This window comes from Nestor notabilis, unplaced genomic scaffold (genome assembly GCF_000696875.1).
Source record: "Nestor notabilis isolate BGI_N333 unplaced genomic scaffold, ASM69687v1 scaffold6449, whole genome shotgun sequence".
Taxonomy (NCBI): domain Eukaryota; kingdom Metazoa; phylum Chordata; class Aves; order Psittaciformes; family Psittacidae; genus Nestor; species Nestor notabilis.
The window spans coordinates 24511-43614 of NW_009943209.1; the positions used below are offsets into that span (position 1 = coordinate 24511).

The window sequence follows — 19104 nt, forward strand, 5'->3', positions numbered from 1 at the left end:
ACATTAGAGCACAGACTATCTTGAGGAGGTAGGATTTTGCTGCTTGTGTTTAACCTTCTCCTGCCTCCCCCCAGCAGTGAAAAGCTCTTTTGTATTTCAAAGGTAGAGAGGGGAGAAGAGGAGAAGCCATTAGCACTGCCACTGAACTGTAAAATGAAGGTAACAATAGGATGATGGAGCAGGGCTCAGCCTGGTGAGGTGTGAAAAGACAAACTAGGCTGCTAGGTGGCATGGAAACATAAGAGGTGACACGGAAGCACTTCTTATGCCTGCTCTGAGCTGAAAAGGGAGAGAATTTAGCTTTTCTGTCAGTGGGGAAGGTGCCATTAACATGTAGCAGGTAAGGGTTGTCCAATTCCTAGGTGAATTGAGAGCATCTTCCATGTGTCGTATGTGATGGTGTGAGGATTCAGCCCTGTTCAAAAGAGCTGTTTGTTCACAATTACTGTGTCTGGTCATTTTGAGTCTTCTGCCTTCAGCCCCCAGAACATCAGCCTCTTGATTTTAAAGCTTGGTCAGTGTTCGCTTTCTTATGAGAAGCATTTAAACCTCTCCTGAGAGGGAAGGATTGTTGATGTAAAATTCTAGGTGGCCTGTTCTGAGATAAGGAAATGGGGAAAATGCCATTTTTCTGTTGTTCTTACTAGTTTAAAATGTAACTAATGGAAAAGAGATGATGAGTGGTAGTTGCTTTCATTATCTTGCAGATTGTCCTCCCATAATCTGCCCCTAAACTCTGCTTAACTTGTGTGTAGGGCGTAGGAGCAGTGTCCCAAGACTTTGGTATCAGTACTGGCAAAAAACTGATCATGCAAAATCTTAACACTTATTTTGAAAAGATAGTGTTGGACAAATAATTCTCCTCCCTGGAGCCTCGGAGAAAAGGCCTTTTGACTTAGAAGTGTTCCCAAACAGTGTAGATGAGGCCCTTGGTGACATGCTTTAGTGGTGGATGTGGCAGTCCTGGCGTCCTGGTTGAACCTGATGATCTTGAAGGTCTTTTCCAACCTGGTTGGAAAGATTCTCTGATTCTAAACTGAGTTGTGGTGGAAAGTTAGGCTAAATAGCTGCTCAGTCCAACTGATGCAGAGTCTGGAGAGCAGACTGGTGCTCTCCCTTCTTCCTCAAGAGCAGTGGTCTGGTTTTAACAGTGTCAACGCTTCATCACGCTGGTGAGGTGGTGGTGATCTGAAGGATGGCATGCAGTGTATTTGCTGACTCTGCTTGTACTCTGGGGTTTGGGCTGTGTAGTTTTGCTTATTCCAGCCTGCTGTGTTTTGGTTAGGACAGGGCTGTCCGAGTCAGGGAATGTGCTGCAGTTGATCCTGAATTAAACCATCTGGAAACAAAACAAGACTTGCTCTGATGCCCAGATACTGAAAGTGTAGATAACACTCGTGGCATATAAAAACGTCCAGGCTGTTACAGCACCCAACAGCATGAAGTAGCTTCACTATGATGTTTAGAAAGTGGCCATTAAGTGGTTTGAAAACTTCCATGTGCAGATGCAATGTTTTCAAAGCTCTTTGTGGAGACTCTTCAGTCAATCCTGTCTGATCCATGAACAACTATTTCTTAACTTGCACTGTAAACTTTTGCCTTCAGATCAGCCTTAGGGTTCAGGTAATGTTTCAGCAATCAGCCCCTACTCCTGCTTTTAGAACCCCAGACTGGTTTGGGTTGGAAGGGACCTTAAAGCTCATCCAGTTCCAACCCCCCTGCCACGGACAGGGACACCTTCCACTAGAGCAGGTTGCTCCAACTTGGAAACTCTGAGGCTCTGATTTTCTGTCCCCATTAAGAATATACCAAGCTTTTAAGGCACTTTGAGCAAAGTGTGTTTTAGTGGAGTTCTCAAAGTGGCTTTGTTGTCTGTTACATGCTGGACACACGTGAACTGTGGATGTTTCTTGTTTTCCAGTGGGGGAGTTTGTAAGCGACGTCCTGCTGGTGCCAGAGAAGTGCCGGTTCTTCCACAAGGAGCGGATGGATGTGTGTGAAAGCCATCAGCACTGGCATACTGTGGCCAAAGAGGTAAATGTCCTGCTGTGGCAGGAATATTTATCCTGGATCTGTCCCCTTGGATGCTTGTAGTATTGGAGCACCACAGCGTTCATCTCTGGGGTCTGCGATTCCCATCATGCAGCCCGTGGACTGAGGCAGAGACCAATGAAAAGGGGATTTAAAAGCACTCAAGTGACTTAAACCAACCTCTCAGCTAGCTGAGTTATTCTTCACTCACAAAAGGAGCTTGCCCAAGATCATACTCTGGGATGGAGCTAGGAATTGAAGTCAGGTCTCTCGGATATTGCTCTAACCAGTGGCTCATCCTTCTTCCCAGGGTAGAGAGCCACAGTGTTCACAGGCTGGTTCCTGTTCCCTTGCACATTTTGCATGAATGTACCTGCTGCTGCAGGGGATTTGGATGGCAGCACTTGCTTGGGGACAGTCCGAGTTTCTGGTGCCTGATTAGTGGAGGTTTTACATAAGAGATGGATTATCTTCTCAGAATAAATCTAGCCCTTGGAGGGGGGTTTGTGTGGTGGTTTTTTAATCTGACTAGCAGAAAGCTTGCAAATTCTCTGCACACCCGTTTGAGCTGGGGGTAGTGAAACCAAGATGTGTGTGTAGAAACAGCAGCACAATGATTAGTGATGTGCTGGTAAAGATGAGGTTAAGGATGCACCAGTTAAACCTATTTCTTTAAAATCCCAGGAGCAAAACCCCATCGAAATAAAGCTTTGCTGAAGGAATGGCCTTTTAACTGAGGGTAAACTTGTTAATGTCAAGCATATTTAAAAGTCACTCTGCTTTTGACAGAGTTGGAGACCTTCTCCAGAAATATTTGGCTCATTTTCCATCCGTGCTGTAACGAAGCAAAGCGCAAAAGGGTTCTGATGTACATAACAAAGCCTTTCTTACTTCATTCTTTTCTGGGGCACCGCAGAGCCATGTATTTCCTTAGCTTGTGAGAAGTGTATGGATGTAATGTCTGGCTTTTTCTTGAATTATCTGATTGATTTTCATCTTCAGCATATTAAAATAATCTTGACATAAAGTCCATTTGAGTGATTATTCACTTACTGCAGTGTAAAGTGTAATAGATGAAGTTTAATGAAATGGCCATCCCAGAAATACAAACAGCAGTTCTGCCTCTTTGGAGTGCTCCATCCCTGGAGTTGGCACAAAACGTCCTGAGCTTAAATCTGGGCCGTTCCTGGAGATGTTGATTAATCTACAAGGTTCAAATCCATTTTCCTTTGATATTCAGACTCGGGCTGTATGTTGCTGTTGTCTTTTTGCTGTCAGGTTTAGGCTGCTGGTAGTATTGTCAAGATCTATGCTAGGCAAACTTTAGCTTTATGCAAAGCAAGAGCATGATGCTGAACTGACACAAACGGGCTCCTCTTTCAGGCCTGTCTGACAGAAGGGATGATCCTGCACAGTTATGGCATGCTGCTGCCCTGTGGAGTGGACCAGTTCCATGGAACAGAATACGTATGTTGTCCTCAGGCAAAGGTTGTGGATGAGGCTCTATCTAAAGAGGAAGAGGATGAAGATGAGGACGAAGACTATGACCTCTATAAAAGGTAGGGTTGTACTAGCACAGATGTTGACAGCTCTGTACGTGAAGTTGCTCTTTGTGAGTGTTTCACCCTTGTGGTGAGGGTAGAGAGAATTCCTGTGCTTTTGAAGTTCCCAAAGGAGCGTCCTGGCCCTGAAAGAGCCTTGCAGAAGCACGGATGACTTTGCAGCACTATTAGTCGAGGAGCTAAACAGTCCCCCTCCCTTCATCCTCAGTCAGTCAAAAAGATTGACTGCTACAGCAGGTACCTCCCCTGATGGTAGAATTCCACTTAGTGAATAGAAGCTGGTGAGAAAATGCAGGTAACCTCCACTAAGCCAGAGGCATGGAGCAGCTCTGCCTGCAGTAGGTGTGTCTATAGTGAGGGAGGTCCCATCACTGCAGTTGATGGGCTGATCAATAGTTGGTCCATTTATTTTTCCCATCTCCTGTGTTTCTAGAACAGATGAAAAGAGAATCGTTACGCTGGTACATCAAAGGTTGTCTGCAGAGTGATTAGCCTTAACTTTACCCCTAACTTAACTGTATCCCTTCAGTGAGTTCCCTACAGAGGCAGGTGTAGAAGACATCACAGGAACCGCTGTGGAGGAGGATGAGGATGAAGAAGATGAAGGGGAAGAGGAGGATGTGGTGGAAGACCGTGATTACTATTACGATAGCTACAAAGTGGATGATTACAACGAGGAGACCCCCACAGAGCCAAGCAATGACAAGGCTGCTCCCGAAAAAGAAGTCAGCAGTGACATGAAATGTAAGAGACGTTCCAGCCTGCAGGCCTCTGGCTTCCCCGAGAGTCATCTTCTTGGTGATAGGTTTTCGATCAAGTCACTAAATGCCACTTGGAGGTTGTATTTGCCAGATAAGTTAGCAAACAGAGGAGAAGCTGATGATGCTTATGTTTCAAGTGTTGAAATTAACTCTCTAGAGCACAGGCCATATGTTTCCAGATAAACAGGAGTTCTGCTGGCAGAAAGCCCAGTGTTTGGCACGTTGAACAAGCACCTCCATGAAGGTGCAGTGTTGAGTCAGAAAAACCATATCTGCATAGGCTGAGGTTTGAAAAATACCGAGCATTTGGGGTACACTCTGAATGTAGAAGCCCAGTTTAGGGTGATTATCTTGGATTTGGTGGATTATTAGGCAGAAGCTCTTCCCTGTGAGGGTGCTGAGGCACTGACACAGGGTGCCCAGAGAAGCTGTGGCTGCCCCATCCCTGGCAGTGTTCAAGGCCAGGTTGGACACAGGGGCTTGGAGCAACCTGCTCTAGTGGAAGGTGTCCCTGTCCATGGCAGGGGTTGGAGCTGGAGGAGCTTTAAGGTCCCTTCAGCCCAAACCAGTCTGGGATTCTGTGATACAATTTCAGTTTAGAAAAGGAAACTAAGAGCAGTGGGCCATATTCTGCAGAGGTGGCATAAAGGTGCCTCCTGGCCATTTAAGAGGAACATATTTGGTGCTGCCTTTGCATAAACCCTTCTCTTTCCTGAAAGAAAGTCAGCCAGCACAACTGACCTGCTTTTATTACACAGGTGGCACGGGCTTTCTGCAGTAATAACACATACTGTGCTTGCAGTAGCTTTCGTGAAGTGGTGGGTGCCATTGCAAAGGGCATCTGCTGGTTGCGTGGTGCCTCAGCGTTATACGATGTCCTACCCTTTACATGTAGAAGTGTCTGCAGAGGAAGGAGGAGGGGAGAGGGAACGAAATTCAATTAGCTCCAGATCACTGAATCGTTGCCAGCAGTTCTTGCATCTTCCTGGTAAAATGCCAGCATGCTGCAGATAATTTTACTTGCTGAGACAAGGCTTAGCTCATATATGTGCAGGACCGTTACTGATCTGCTGGTGCTGCAACAGTCTTGGAACCATCTGACTGGGGTGTCTGTTTTGGGGGTCCACAGTCTTTTTTTCCCCAAAGTGCCATGAACGGTTGCTAAATTACACACTGTATCTGTTCTCTTGCCTCAAAATAACCCAGTTATGTGCCTGCTCATTGTGAAGCAGCCCACATACCGTGGCTACCTGGAGTTTCAGTGTTTAGCATATAGATGTTTCCAAACTGGAAAACCTAGCAGCTGAGATTGCCATGGTGATCACGTTCCTTGTGCTTAGCCTGCTTTTTCACTTGCTCTTATACCTCACCTTCAAGATGTGGAGTGTCTATCCAGGCAGAGTGCAGCCCACAGGACATCTTGGAATGCTTTAAGCGGCCCTAATGGGTTTTCCTTCCATCAGGTTGGTTTTATCTTTCTGTCATGCAGGGACACCCGAGGCATGACACTGTGACATCAGCCAAACAGATCCGTGCTGGTTTAGCCTCTAGCTAAGGAGAAATCATTCTGGCAGATGAGAGCTCCATATTGAGGCAACTGCTTGGGTAACCTGGTGCTTCAAAGCACCACGTACAGGCACCTCCCCAAACAGCAAGCCTTGGGGTGAATGCTTTTGCAATGTTAAATATCCCCCCCCCCAAAACTGACAGAAGCCCTTTGGTCAGTGCAGTGGCTGAAGGTAGGAAGTAGAGCCACCCCTGTGTTGTATGAAGTGCTCCTCAGTGCCTGTGCTCCTCACTAGCTCACGTTCTAACCCGTCTCCACACAGCTGTCTGCTCCCAGGAGGCGATGACAGGGCCCTGCCGGGCTGTGATGCCTCGTTGGTACTTCGACCCTAACAAGAGAAAATGCATTCGCTTTATATATGGAGGCTGCGGAGGCAACAGGAACAATTTTGAGTCAGAGGAGTATTGTATGGCTGTGTGTAAAAAGATGAGTAAGTCCTGCCTCCCACTGGCCCTTTTGCAGCTAGCCACTGTCTGTCTGGCGTTTGGTGTCTCCTCCTCCTTGCCTAGGTCAAGAGAGGACACGTGTGTAGCTTTATCCTCTTGGTCCCGGTGTCTGCAGCAGTTCTGTCTGTCCTTTTGCAGCAGTCTCCTCTTGTCTCCGCTTCTCCGGGTCTTCAGGGGGAGCTTTCCTAGGGAAAGTGGCTCTGGATGTATGGTGTCTGTGCTCTCCATCGGCTTGCAGCTCTTACTAAGGGTGTAGTTGTCCTCTTCCAGATCTATAGCAGGGATTAGGGGCTGTCTCTAACCTCTTGGGAAAATGCATAGCTTTCCTGTTTATGTACCTAGCTTTTATTCCAAAGGTATGGAAGGAAGCACTTACTTCCCCCAGTGGTGTTCCATCCATACGTTTGACCTGTCGATCCTGAAAAGTAGGCTGCTCCTCGCTGTTCTCCTGGTAGTAGGCATTTTCTTGCTACTGTATTTTGGGAAGATATTGGAGAAGTAGTGTAGAATTCAGATGCCCACTTTCAGCTTGGTTTGAAATATGAATCATGACTCAATCCCTGTGTTTTTGAGAGCTTGAGGTTTTTGGCACCAATTTCAACTGGCTTTTATGTCAGATGATAAAGCTACCAAAAACATTTTAACCTCCTTATTAATCTTATTGTTGAACTCCAGCACTTCCACTTCAGCTCCCATAAAAGCCTTTTGAAAGGCTTTTTGTGTTATCTGGGGCTTGGCAGTCTGACTCTACAGCCATAATCCTGTTTACAAAATGGGCTTCATGCAAGTGCTTTAGATTGGGCTGATCTCACCGAAGCGGTGAAATAAAAGATGCGGATGTCAGGAGCTTTTTGTATAAAACTTTGTCCTGTAACAGAGGGATTTGGGGCTGGAAAGAGGCTTCTCTGTGTCCAAGCCTGGTTCAGAAATGCCATGAGCCTGCCCAGAATATGGTACTGATCTCATGGTGTCCGTTGCATGCAACCGGAATGCCTGTGTGATATGTTGCCATTATTTCAGTTATCCTTTCCCCTTTTCTTCACTCCTCCTTCCCTAGTTAAAGGTTCGGGTGCATCTAAACTGTATTCATGCTGAAGTGCCAGGTAATTCTTTCCCCTGAAGCATTCAGTGATGTGTTGCAGGGTTTTTCCACCCAAATAACTAATGCGATTCCCCTTTCTGCCCTCCCTCTGCTGAAGGGCAGCGATGGAGAGCATCCTGTTTGCCATAGATCCTTTCAGAAAAGGCTTTGGGATGTGTAGCTTCTAAAACTGAGCACAGAAACTTGGTTCAGCATTTCCATAATCTGCAGTTTACGGAGTACAGAGCCCCCATTGTGGAGTTTGCATTGTGGATTATGGGATAATGCTTGGAATTCTTCAGCTCTGAAATGTATTTCTCCCCTTGTCAAAATTGAATGTCTTAAAGATACGAACAGTCCAGTTTATTGGATGAGCCAACTTGTCACACTGAGCCTCCTTCTGTTGCTGTCTTGTCTAATATCATTGCCTGTTAGTCCTGCATGGTGCATCTGGTAGGGAAGGTAGGTTTGAAGTGTCAAATATTATGCAGTGTTCTGTGCAGACTTATTTTGAAGCTCCCTGATCCTATTAGTGATGTCTGGAGCCAGCTTGTCAGCGAACAGCTAATGCACAAAATGTCATTTAAACTCCCCAAAGCTAATGTGAAAGGGAAGAGAGAACAAGTTCTTTATTCTGCAATCCAACTCATTCTGTTGCTGGAGCTGAATAATGCTCATCTCAGAACTAATGGGAAGACCGGTTGCCGCGGTGCATTACCGTGCTTTGGGGATGGTGGAACTAACTGGTGGTGTGCAGTAAATTGGCAGCTTAAAGATACCAAACTGGACTCCTGGTAGGTGGTGGTTCAGTAAACTCAGCCTGTCAGACTGTTAATGGTGCAGGAGTGGAGCTTCCTCTCCCCTACCTGTCTTTTGCAGTCCAGGATCACGGGGTTTGGCACCGCCACTTATCCTTCACCCTCTCTTTGCAGTGCCAACTGATGATGTGGATGTCTACTTTGAAACCCCAGCTGATGACAACGAGCATGCCCGCTTCCAGAAGGCAAAGGAGCAGCTGGAGGTCAGGCACCACAACCGTATGGACCGGGTGAGCACCTAGCTTTGGTCTTTTGCCATCTGTCTATGTCTGGACAAATTGATGGTGAACCGGTTTCCTCTCCATGCACCAGCCTTTTAGTGGTTTTTTTTTTGCAATATTGCAGTTAGATTCTCATTTCTTCAGAGTTTTGGGAGAAGGGGATCACTGGGGACACTTGGCTTGCTGCTCAGTGGGTTAAGTGCTAGGTTTAAACCCCACTGCAGCTGTTTTCCTAGCCAGGCTGTACAGGGATCTACCTGTGAAGGCAAATCAGCTCGCAAAGATCAGATGTTAATTTGGGTTCTGTCCTTTCCTTGTCCAGGTGAAAAAGGAATGGGAGGAAGCAGAACACCAAGCTGTCAATCTCCCCAAGGCAGAAAGGCAGACTCTCATTCAGGTAAGAGTTGAAGGACATAAAGAGGAAAGTTACTGGTGCTTGGCCTTCGTCTTCTCGATAAATGAGAGATTGAAGTGTTCAAAGCCAACAGGCAGCTGAGATGGAAGAACAGCTTTCCTGTTCTGTCAGCAGCTGCCTTGTAGAGGAGATTGGATTCAAATGCATGCTTTGTTCTTAAAGCTGGAGATGAGCTGATGCTGTGCCACGTCCTTCCCTAAACCCAGCAGTAAGAAGCTGTCTCACCCCTCAAGCATAGCGACACCAGAGCCAAATTGTAACTTCAGCCCTTTGGCCTGTTCCACACTAACCAGTGGCCTCACAGTCCAGTTCAGATTGGCCCTGACTCTCTGGACACACATTTCCTGTTTGGGCAGACATAGTGAGAACCACTTAGCCAGCAGATAAAGCTGGTTTGCTGCCAAAGTGCCAATCTTCTGCCTTATGAGGAATGTTCAGTTAGACTGCAAAGTTAATCAGGGATATTCCCAGTATGGGGTTGCTGGGGGCAGGCTCTTCTGGCAGGGACAACTATGTGAAGTTCCCTCAAACCAATATCCATCTTAAGTGACTGTTGCCCGCTTTGGAACACAGTTTTCTCTCTAAATTTTTTAGCACAAGCCACTGTTTGGAAATATGTGCAGGTCTAAAAGAGTTTGCCATCATCTCTGTTGAAACATAAGAATGCTTAATGGACTTTCCTGGTTTGATTGGAGATGTGGGTTATGACCTTTGTAACAGACTACGTAGAGGTTTGGTCTGAAGGAGTACTGATGAAACATCCCCTTTGCGAACTTCTGCAGATTCAGATTATTGGCTCTATGCTGAAGGGGTCAATCCTGTTTCCATATTGCAAAGTCAAGGGAAAGAAGTTCAGCACAGCCTGGATCTCCCAACGTGAGCTTTATCTGCAAGGCCACATGCCTTCTTCAGGCCTCTGAAATGGCTTGTGAAGGCAGTTTGAAGGCAAATAGTCACTATTGAATTTGCAAAGATGAAATCTGCATCAACAAGGGCGCGTAGCAGTGCCCTTCTCCCCTGCTATGAATACCTAGGACATGCAGTGTGACAGGCTCTCTTTGTTCAAAGGAGGACTGAGAATAGGTGACCCTGACGCCTGCAGCGCCTTTCATGCGCTTCCTTTGTTGTAGCACTTCCAGGCAATGGTGAAATCCCTGGAGAAAGAAGCAGCAAGTGAGAAGCAGCAGCTTGTGGAAACTCACCTTGCTCGTGTGGAAGCTATGCTGAACGATCGCCGCCGCATTGCTCTGGAGAACTACCTGGCTGCCCTGCAGGCTGACCCACCACGGGTGAGCTTCTTTGCAGGGTGGAATGGAAGGTGGGAACAGCTCGGTTGCCAAGGCAGAAGCTGGGAATAGATTCTGTAAAGCCTTCTCCAGCGTGGCTGTTCGTGCAGACCTAGCTGTGGGTCTCTGAACTGTACTCCTGCCTGCCTGGTTAAGAAACCCACCGCTTTGTTTGGTGTTCATAAGGCACAATTGCTCTAACAGACTTAAAAGAAAACAGTTATTTTCCTCAAGTGCTGTGTTTCAGCTGTGAATTGGCTCATATGGAACTGAACTCTTCCCTTCCTCAAATCCCACAGCCCCACCGCATCCTGCAAGCTCTGAAGCGCTACGTGCGTGCTGAGAACAAGGACCGGCTGCACACCATCCGCCACTACCAGCACGTCCTGGCAGTTGACCCAGAAAAGGCTGCACAGATGAAATCTCAGGTATAAGAATGTTTCTATCAAGGGAGGCATTGTTAGCCAGGCCTGCTGTCAGAGGATTTAGAAGCTGTGTTTTTTCTGGGTGCTATAGCAACTTCTCGTTCTTGTGCAGAGATCTCCCGTTCTGTGTCATCAGATAGGCTGGCTGTACAAGTTTCCTTGGTGCTCAGTGCTCAAACTCTGGTTTATACAGGAATTATTGTTGGTCACAAGGGCAAGTCTAGGAGTTTAGAACTAGTTTGGTATCATTTTTATGTTTCCTTTTGTCAAACACCCATGGGATTACTTGCTGGGGACTTGGTCATCCTTGAACTGACTGCCTGACTTCTTCCAGGACCTTGTGTCTATGTGTTACTTTCGTTAGACTGCTTCTTCACGTGCCTGTGTTTTGTGGGAATCTTCCATGCCTCTGCAGAGTCACTGTCTTGGTTCAGAAGCATAATACATAACCCTTACCAAGCACTTGATCATCATTGTTGGCTTTATTAGAAAGTCTACTCTTGATGAGTTTATTTTGTGCTGTTGTGATATATTTTACTCCCGAACAGCCAGAAAGTCATTTTCTTTGTGCTGGGGAGTGTTTGTGAATATGCTGCTTAAAGCGGATGTCAAACCTGGCCATTGGTACTTGTAAGGGGAGTTGCAGATATTCCGCAGGTCCTTTGAATTACATCTTGTCACTCGCTTTTGCAACCCACCTTTGAAAAGGTGGAAGATGTACTGAAAGGCCTAAGTAAGAGTCAAAATAAGAATGGCCAGTTAATGTTAAAAAGATCTGTTCATAAGGGTATGTCCTTTCACAAGTGCAGAGGGAAGCAGAGAGCACTGACTGTGTCCAGTTGCAGCTTCAGGAATGTAACCTGTGTTCCACCAGTCCCAGTTTGGGGTGGGCTTGCTCCTTTTGACATACCTTTGAATTCTGTAATGCATGAGAGATATGCCAGAACAGAAAAGAATGGAGAGCTGCAGGGAGACAAGGTGGTGGAGCACATCCAAATGGAAAGAGAGAGGAAAAAATACCTCATTACTTGGCTTTATAACCAGTGAATGAAAACATGCTGGTTTAAGAGTAAGACAGGGACTGGAGCCAGTTACTGTCACCTTTGGTGAGTTGTAGAGTCACGTTGCAGTGATTTTCCAGAAGGAAAAATTCACCCTTGGAGGTGTCCTGGTGGTTTCCTGCTGTTCCTGGGTGCTAGCAGTGTACCTTCAGCCCTTGTCCCTCGGGTTATCTGCCACTGCTGCTCTGATTCTTGCCGAGCTGCACATCCTGGTGGTATTTCCAAGCTGCTGTTTGCCTTGCGGTGCGGAATACGTGATAGCTGTTTTCAGAGGCAGCTTAGCATAGCAGGCACAGCCCACCCTGACCCTTTGTTCTGACACTGCCAAAGCCCAAGAGAGAGCCTGTGTGAACTGTATTCTTAAGCTAAAACCTAAACAGTCCTTAATTCATTCTGAAGGCTGCAGTGTCAACAGATCAGCAGGGGAGGGATGTGGGTGGGACAGTTCAATTTCCATTGCTTTGCTTTCCAGATGCACTTTATGTGCCTCAATCGATGCCCTTGATTGACAAGCTGCCACATGTAAAATTAAACTGCTTTCATCCTTGCTCTTAAAGGTCAGGCACACGTCAGACTGTAAAACAGGTCCTTTCAACTCCTTTATTTCAACGTTAGGTCGTCCAGATACATGTTTCTAGTTGTCTACGTGATCCCTGATTATGCAGCACCCTCTTCAGGTCAGGCTTGACTTTAGCAGCGAATTTAATATGCTGGGGAAGAGCGATTTGAGGTTGCCTGGAGTTGGAATTCATTTCTCAAATGAAGGGAGAATGCTGTTGGCAGTGAGGGGGTGTAGTGGGTGTAAGACAAATGTAATGCCACCGTTGTTCTGAAAGGCACCTTTGTTCTGCAACCAGAGTTGATAAATAATATTGTCTACTCCCTCTGTGTGTATCTCTTCTAGTAGTCAGGAATGATAATCCATTTAATAAAGCACTTGCTTGTAGCTGCTGCAGGAAATGAATTATGACCATGTCTGGCAGATGGGAAATACCAGCTCCAGCATTTCCAGTGGAGAGCTGGTTGCAGCAAGAGTCAGCCACATCCTCTCTGTCTTGCTCCCAGCCTTTCCCAAAATACCTAGAGGGCCATCCACAAATGACCAGTTCTGTCAGAGTGATGTGTTAGAGACTGTCATCCAGAGAATGGGACTAGGTGCACCCATGTCCCATCGTGTTGTCTGTGATGGCAGATCCATCACCAGTAGCAGATGCTTAATGAAGCAAGTGAAGGACCGGTACCAACTGAGTGACTGACAGTCTTTGCCTCCTCCAACACACTCTTGTACATCTGCAGGTGATGACACATCTCCATGTGATTGAGGAGCGGATGAATCAAAGCTTGTCTCTGCTCTACAAGGTGCCATATGTGGCTGAAGAAATCCAGGATGAGATTGGTGAGTCTCAGTGCCAGCTCCCATGTCACCGTGTTAGACAAGCTTTTATAGCAAGCTCCAAAAAGATGGCTAGCTCCTTTGAGGGGATGCCCTCCACAACAGGCTCTCAGGCTTAGGTACCACAGGGCAGATACTCTCAGGGTTTTAGAAACACAGAATCACAGAATGGTTTGGGTTGGCAGGGACCTTAAAGCTCATCCAGTTCCAACCCCCTGCCACGAGCAGGGACACCTTCCACTAGAGCAGGTTGCTCCAAGCCCCTGTGTCCAACCTGGCCTTGAACACTGCCAGGGATGGGGCAGGACCCAAAAACAGCTTCTCTGGGCACCCTGTGCCAGCGCCTCAGCACCCTCACAGGGAAGAGCTTCTGCCCAAGAGCTCATCTCGATCTCCCCTCTGGCAGGTTAAAGCCATTCCCCTTATCCTGTCCCTACAGACCATTGTCCAAAGCCCCTCTCCAGGTTTCCTGGAGCCCCTTTAGGCACTGGAGCTGCTCGAAGGTCTCCCTTTAAGGAGCCTTCTCTTCTCCAGGCTGAACCAGCCCAGCTTTCTCAGCCTGTGACCAGAGCAGAGCTGCTCCAGCCCTCGCAGCATCATCATGGGGCTCCTCTGGACTTGCTGGAGCAGGTCCACAGCTGACTGGCAATGTTTTGCAACACATCCAGAGTAGCTTGTACCTAAGAACTTCCACTGTCTGTATCAAAAAAGTCAACAGCATTCCAGACAGCAAAGCTGTTTCTCAAAGGGAGATGAAAAAGCTCCATAAAAATAGGCAGGTACTTTCCCACTTTATAGTTTAATCCCATCTTGCCAAAACCTCTTGCCACATCAAACCCCTTGGCCCTTAAATGTATGTATTTCTAGGCGACACCTTTACTTGAGAATTCCAGATGAGACTTCAGAGCATGCAGGATAAGATAACCTGGCAGCCCTCAGCAGCATTCCCTGCAGCCCTGCCTCAGCTCGGTTCAAGCCATCTGCCCTTTTCCGTCCCTGCCAGGCTTCATGCAGTTTCTTTCCTCTTACTCCTTTCAGATGAGCTGCTTCAGGAGCAACGTGCAGACATGGATCAGTTCACGTCCTCCATTTCGGAATCCCAGGTGGATGTCAGAGTGAGCTCTGAGGAGAGTGAAGAAATTCCCCTGGAGGGCAAACCTTTCCGTCCGTTCCAGGTGAAAACCTTCCCAGCCTTGCCTGAAAGTGAAGGTATGTGGATCTGGAAACTGGCTTTACACAACAGAGGTGCTTTCATCTTAGGCTCAGCTTGGTGGAACAGAAAGCTCCATCCCTTTGGGTGATCTAAGAGGAAAGCAGCTGCCCCTGGAAAGAGGCAGTGCCGCTTGTACTGCCCTGAGCTTCTCTCTTGGCTTTCCCATTCTTCTCTTGGCAGAATTGGTTTCTCTCTTCCCATTTCGCAGGGAGTTTCACATTTTGACTGCGTGGCTTGACTCTGCAATGGATTTTCAGTCTTTAAGCAAAATGCTCTCATGTTATGTTGAGTCTGTGCCCTGCTGAAGGGCTGTAGGAGTTCTCTTTATTTTAAAGCTGTATTTTGGTGTACTGTTGGGTGTTGACAGCTGGTGTGTGCGTGTGCGTTGACTTTACAAATGCTTGGACAGAGTCCTGAGCTTAAAGAAGGCTGAGGACTAAAAGCTTTTCCCAGGCTCTGAGTCAGAAATCATGCACAAGCCTTTTCCTTTCTCTCTTAATCTCCTTTCTCTGCTATTTTTGTTTTTGTTTTCCCTCCTGCTAGATCCTCAGACGGATTTGTACCACCCAATGAAAAAAGGTTGGTTCTAAGCTGCTCCCTCACAGTGCTTTCGATCACTCTCCTACCTTCTCAGTGTGTCTGATAGCTTCATGTTAGTTCCATACTCACCTTGATTTTCATTTCCCTGCTCTCATTTAGATCAGTTAACTTTCAGCTGTGCTTGTTTAGGCCTTGTGTTAAAGAAACAAAGTAGTCTGAGCATCTCATCAAGTGCGTGTGTTCCTCCCTGCCGGGCTCACAAGGTGTCTTGGAGTAGCTTTTTTGCCCTCAAGAAACCTAGCAGGCTGCCTGCAGCATCTCCAGTTGGGCACTTGGCAAAATTAAAGCTCAGTGGTGATGGAAAATAGTCTGGAGGCTCTTGTCCCTGCTGTGGAATCCATCCTTGATGACAGCACTGAACTAGGAATCGGTGCCGCAGCAGACACAGGTTGTGTTTCCTGGCCAAGTGTCCTCATAGATACCATAGAGCGCAGCTAGTCTGGGACACGTGAGTTAGGAGATTCCTCCATTGTGATCTCCTCAGCATCCCCTTTCCACTCGTAGCATCTCTCCATACTAGTAGAGTCCTGTGTGATTATCCATTTCTCATTTAGCTCCTTATTAATTCTGCAGGAACTCAGTGCTGGGCTTAATGAGGCTGCCTGGGCTGGAAAAGCAGCGTAGAAACTCTGGCATTAAATTAACTTCTTCGTTAGTGGTACAGTCTCAGGTGAAGATGAGGCCTGGCTGTTCTGCTACCACAGATCCCATTCCTGAAGTGGAAGTTGCAGGCTAATTCCTAAAATGCTCTTGCAGAGCAGTGGTACGTGTGCTGTGCGTGGGATGTAAACCCAGCATTTTAATCTGCCTTTGGTTACAAACACGTTGTGCAGAATCTCAAAGGGAGAGCAAAGAATTTTGCTAATAACCATTGAATATGAACACAGATAGTTCTGTAACACAGTGAAGGCCAGAAAGCTTGGAACTATTCTCGTTATCAGCCTTTCTCTACAAATGTAAGTCACCTTCATCCCTCTTGTGGAACAGCGTACAGCTAATTCAGTGCACTGACTGCTCTGGAAGGAATTAGGACACCTTTAGTTTGACTTCTTTTCCTTTGGACAAGTGCTTCGTTGACTTCAAGGAGATCAATATAAGCTGGTGCTCCCCGTTTCATAGAATCATGGGATGCTTTGGGTTGGAAGGGGACTTAAAGCTCATCCAGTTCCAACCCCCTGCCACGGGTAGGGACACCTTCCACCAGAGCAGGTTGCTCCAAGCCCCGTAGGAGAGTTTCCGATGACTTGGGGACAAAGATTGCATCTACACTTGCTCCTTACCTCTACACTGTATTTCAGGAGGGCTGCTAGGGAGTTTTGTGGGGGACGTAGTGCATGTGTGTGGGTTTCTTTCCCCTGGGAAGTACATAGTCTCAACCGTGCCTTTGAGCTACATAGAACTGGGTCTGTTATTTGGTACAGCACTCTGTGACAAATAGCAAAGCTCAGAACTCCCAGCCCTGGAGACTCCTGAGGATTGAATAAAGCAGCCATAGGCCAAAAGCTGACACAGTAGTTCTCTAAAAGTTATTTGTGGCTGGTCTCTCCAGAAAATCCCCATCATTGCCTTTCACAATAACATGACCTGCTTGGGCAACCGTGAGAAGTCAGACCGGCAGTCTTGGCCGTGCTTGGAATCTGATTACTGTCTCCAAAGAGCTGGATAGGGAAAGGGGATGCAAAAAACACCCCCGAGATGCTGCTTTTGGGAGGAGCTGGAGTGAAACATTAGTTTCCTTGGCGTTTTCAGGCAGTAAAAACTTGCCTTGGAGCCAAGCAGCCTCTCCTTACATCTCATCAAAGAACATGCTGCCAATTTCAGCAGCGGCTGACATAATGTCTTAGGCAACCTGCAAGCTCAGCAGCTTGTGGAGAGGTGTATGCAGTCACTGGCAAAGTGTTAAGTGCTGTAGCAGTATTTCCCCCACCTCATGCTCTGCATTGGAGAGACCCCGCTGTAGGTTTGAGGCTTTGCTGTCCTCCTGCTTTTGCATTAGGGAGGCTTAGGTGTTGTGAAGGACACTGTGTTGTCCCTGCAGATAGTGGAAAACAGGCTTTCTCCTAACATGCTGTGTTATGTTAGGTCTTTGTATCTTGCATCAGACTCTTCTCTTATTGATCCAATCTATTTATAAACGCTTCGGATCCAAACAGTTTATGCAGAGCAGCCGCCTCCTGTTAATTGATATTCCTCTCTTGATCCTATACTAGTTTCAGCCTAGAAATGGGTGAGTGATGTTCTGGTACAAAGGCTGGCGTGGCTCTTTGCTCCTCCCTTGTCCTGGGATTTATTGTTTCTGGGCTTGTGCCAGATAAGGGACAGCAGCTCGTTACAGAGCTGGGTGACCTTGCAATTCTCATTCCCGAGGCGCTTGCTGATGGCACTTGATTGCAAAAGAATGGGTGCCAGCATTCCCTTGTGTGCTGGCTCCCAGCACGGAGGAGATGTGTGCCTCCAGCACGGGGTCACAGTGAGGTGGTGCTGACCCCGAGTGGCATCTGCAGAAAGGAACTGCACGCTCACACCTTGTGTTAACACCTTGCCTTGAACCTTCTAACAGCAGCACTTAGCGGTAGATGGTATTTGTGGATTGACACCTCAGCCTGGTTTTGGTGAGTCTTGTCTGCTCCTCTCATTGCCACCTCATTCCCACTCATTAACAGAACACCCCCCCCAGTCACTTGTCACTGTAGCATAGCTTCCGAGCTCCCTTTCTGACACAACAGCATGAAGACAGGTTAATAATCAGCGGTCCATGTGGTTAAACACAGTAGCCATGGCAGCTCTACAAAGAGTAGGTAACCCTTCCCAAAGTCACTGAGTAATGGTCTATGCCTTGCTCTTCTGGTGCAGGTTCTGGCATGACTGAGCTGGATGGGCTGATCGGCGCTGAAGAAAAGGTGATTAACAGCAAGAAGAAAGTGGATGAAAATGTGGTGAGCCCTCCACCTTTATTTTGTAAAGCCGAGTTTGCTGGGGACACTAATTAAAAGCAGTGGCTTATTTCCATGCTTACGGAATGTCACTGCATTTGTTATCCATATGGTGTGGGGGAGTCAGTTTTCTGACTATTGTAGGCTCTTAATACTGCTTAGCATCAGAAGGGTGGGAGGGTGAGGGAAGGAAAGAGAATCTAGATCTCTGGCAGTCTGAGCTGGAGATCTGTCTGATTTAGTAACTGCTTTCCCAAGCAGAGACCCTCTGGTATAGCTCGATTTGAGGTAGGTAGCTCACTGTCTGAACACACTGTCATCCATCTGTCTTCCCACCTATTTTTTATGGCAAGAAAGGCCCTGCTGCCTTCTGAAGGGGAGCAAGCCAGTTGGTATTAGCTCTATCTACAGTGTACAGAATTCATGATGTTCTAGTGGCAGCCTTGTCTCAGTTCCCCTGGTTAAAAACCAACACAGTTGGCTTTTGAGAGTTTCCTTTCAAGTCTGTTTTACAGAATCATTAGAGAATGGTTTGGGTTGGAAAGGACCTTAAGGTCTTGTAGTTCTAACCCCCAAAAAAAGGAGATTTAAAGCCACAGGTTAGATCTTCCACAGCAGAAGTGCTTTGTCCAAAGCTAGGACCTGGGTTTTCATTTGAGTCTTTAGTTTGAGGTAGTCTGGATGTCCAGAGAGCTGCAGTATTGGAGAACAGTTGAGAGCAAGGGAAAGATGGTTCTGAGTCTTCACTGAAGGTCTCTTGTGTGCCTCCACATCCCTTCTGTCTTCTTATGTCCCTTCATGAAGCACTTTTGTGGCTGTTCTCAGGTAATTGATGAAACCCTGGATGTGAAGGAGATGATTTTCAATGCGGAGCGTGTCGGTGGGCTGGTGGACGAGCCGGTACGTACATGGCAATGGGCAGGTTCCTAAAGCTGGGGTTTGGTTCCTGTGTGGGTCTGAATTTGGGGTTTGGTGCCTTGACACTGCTCTGGGAGGTCACGCAGCACCAGCCTTGCTGCATAGTGGTGTGAACAGTAAATACACGTTAGAACCTCGCCTGTCTCTTGTGTAAGTGTTTTGTGGGATGGGGAAGCAGTGTGGGTCACTGCCTGTCCAGAAAGCCTGAGCAGGGAAACAATTTTGTGTTGGTTATCCTTTTGGTGAAATATTTAGAGGTGAAATGTTTACCCTGTCCAGTGTAATCAGTCATGTCTTGATACCACAGATGATTAAAGACCTTTCAGGTCTTTATGCCACCTTTTAGGTTTAGCAGCTAATCTTCCTCACCTCT

The 19104-nt window shown here is 47.0% G+C and overlaps 1 protein-coding gene across 2 annotated transcripts in view; it reads left to right on the forward strand.

Moving 5' to 3' along the window:
* Positions 1-19104, forward strand: part of APLP2 (amyloid beta (A4) precursor-like protein 2) — a 24573-nt gene that overhangs the window by 2910 nt on the left and 2559 nt on the right. Inside the window, exons 3-15 of one of the 2 annotated variants that reach the window (XM_010021808.1) lie at positions 1922-2034; positions 3415-3590; positions 4123-4337; positions 6184-6351; positions 8381-8496; positions 8810-8884; positions 10033-10191; positions 10488-10616; positions 12971-13070; positions 14106-14276; positions 14824-14859; positions 17734-17816; positions 18639-18713. In XM_010021808.1, coding sequence (XP_010020110.1) covers positions 1922-2034; positions 3415-3590; positions 4123-4337; positions 6184-6351; positions 8381-8496; positions 8810-8884; positions 10033-10191; positions 10488-10616; positions 12971-13070; positions 14106-14276; positions 14824-14859; positions 17734-17816; positions 18639-18713 — 1616 coding nt within the window. The remainder of the gene's footprint in view (positions 1-1921; positions 2035-3414; positions 3591-4122; positions 4338-6183; positions 6352-8380; positions 8497-8809; positions 8885-10032; positions 10192-10487; positions 10617-12970; positions 13071-14105; positions 14277-14823; positions 14860-17733; positions 17817-18638; positions 18714-19104) is intronic. The other variant, XM_010021809.1, reaches the window with a different exon arrangement.